This window comes from Marmota monax, unplaced genomic scaffold (assembly GCF_021218885.2).
Source record: "Marmota monax isolate L192 unplaced genomic scaffold, Marmota_monax_Labrador192_F-V1.1 WCK01_AAM20220418_F8-fsc00021, whole genome shotgun sequence".
Lineage (NCBI taxonomy): Eukaryota > Metazoa > Chordata > Mammalia > Rodentia > Sciuridae > Marmota > Marmota monax.
The window spans coordinates 23,125,656-23,127,544 of NW_026695228.1; the positions used below are offsets into that span (position 1 = coordinate 23,125,656).

At 47.0% G+C, this 1,889-nt stretch overlaps 1 protein-coding gene across 1 annotated transcript; it reads right to left on the reverse strand.

Moving 5' to 3' along the window:
• Positions 1-484: 484 nt before the first annotated feature.
• On the reverse strand, positions 485-1,525 carry LOC124087659 (olfactory receptor 7C2-like). Its single transcript, XM_046436641.2, has one exon. It carries the CDS (start codon positions 1,445-1,447, stop codon positions 485-487), a length of 963 nt encoding a protein of 320 aa, XP_046292597.1. The 5' UTR covers positions 1,448-1,525.
• Between the last annotated feature and the right edge of the window lie 364 nt (positions 1,526-1,889).

Below are 1,889 nucleotides of genomic sequence, written 5' to 3' on the forward strand. Positions count from 1 at the left end.
GGTGGAGCACTTGCCTAGCACGTGTGAGGCACTGGGTGCATATCTCAGCACTGTATGTAAATAAATGAATAAGATAAAAGTCCATCAACAGATAAAAAAAATATTAAAAAAGAAGTGGTGGTAAATGTTTCAGGAGATGGAATGCCAATGACCTGGATTTTATCACTACACGTAGCACACGTGCATTGCGATGTCTCACTGTGAGCCATCAACAAATGCCAGTGTTTCATATCAATAAAAATACAAATGCAGATACCTCAGTGTAGGTAATTATAAATTAAAAATCCCATTTTTAGTCATACAGAATTACAATGACTGATTGCATAGTGCATGGGTGATCCAATATGTTGCCTTACGAGTGGGAATGAGCCCTAAGAAAGATGCAAAGAATGAGTTGCCCTGAAATACACAAAAATGAGGTAGTCACAGTGTTGCATGGAGGGGTCGGGGCTCTAGGTCTCCAATATGGTGCACACACTGTGACTCAGGAGAGACGTGTATTGACAGTTTCACTGTGAGGCACCATCTTGATGAAGACTCTCCCCAGGGCCACCTTGATGTCCCTGTTCCTCAGACTGTAGATGAAAGGGTTCAGCATGGGGGTGACCATGGTGTACATCACTGAGGCCATCAGACTCATCGTAGATGACAGTGTGGTTATGGAACTGAGGTAGACCCCAAGGCCAGTGCCATAGAACAAGGAGACCACCAGGAGGTGAGACCCACAGGTGGAGAAGGCTTTGTACTTGCCTCTGTCTGATGAGATCCTTAGGATGGAGGAGAAAATCTGAGAATAGGAGAGGAGGATGCCACTGAGAGGGAAGACACCCAGGATGATGGCCACAGTGTACACCACTATGTTTTTCATGAGTGTGTCAGAGCAGGCGAGCTTGAGGACTGCAGGAAGATCACAGAAGAAGTGAGAGATTTCTATGTTGGTGCAAAACGAGAGCCTCAAGATGGTCAAGGTCTCTGGCAGGGAGCCCAGGACACTGACCAACCAGGACCCCAGAGCCATGAGCAGACAGAGACGTGAGTTCATGATGGCCACATAGTGCAGGGGGTGACAGATGGCCACAAAGCGGTCATAGGCCATCACTGTCAGGAGCAAGTTGTCCTGGGATCCAAACACAAAGAAGAAGCATATCTGTGAGACGCAGCCTGCAAAGGTGATCCCTTTGCTGTGAGTGTGGATGTTCCTCAGAGCCTTGGGGATGGTGGTGGAGGTGAAGCCAATGTCAGCCAGGGACAGGTTGGAGAGGAAGAAGTACATGGGTGTGTGCAGGTGGGAGTCTGAGATGACAGCCAGGATGATGAGCAGGTTTCCTGTGACTGTGACCAGGTACATGGACAGGAAAAGGCCAAAGAGGAGGGACTGCAGGTCAGGGTCATCCGTGAATCCCAGGAGGATGAAGTCTCCAGCTCCTGTTTGGTTTTCTCTTTCCATGGTGCTGGTGTGTTTTCCCAGAAGGAAGGAGAGAAGGAACTCCAAATTCACTCCAGCCAGAGGTTAGGGAGGCTGAGGCAGGAGGACTGCAAGTTGAAAGCCAGCCTCTGTATTTTAGTGAGATCCTGTCTCAAAAAATAAAAAAGGGCCTGGGCATGTGGATCAGTGGTAAAGCACCCCTGGATTCAAACTCTGGTACCCTCAACACCCCCTGCCTCCAAAAAAAAAATAATTTCAAATAGAGATTTCCCAAAGATGCCCCAATGTCTTTTATTGAAACTTTGCAAACTCAATAAATCATTTATTTTGTCTTAACACTGGGTCTCTTTGACGACATGTTTCAGTTACCATTTTTACCCCCCAAAGAAACAAATCAAGACCTAATTGTATGTCAGTGGTTCTCAAATGGTGTCCTCAGGAATAGCCACCTGGGCATTACCTA

Bases quoted from the DNA above. Each gene is read 5' to 3' on its own strand.
- LOC124087659 (XM_046436641.2), bottom strand. From the start codon at position 1,447: ATGGAAAGAGAAAACCAAACAGGAGCTGGAGACTTCATCCTCCTGGGA.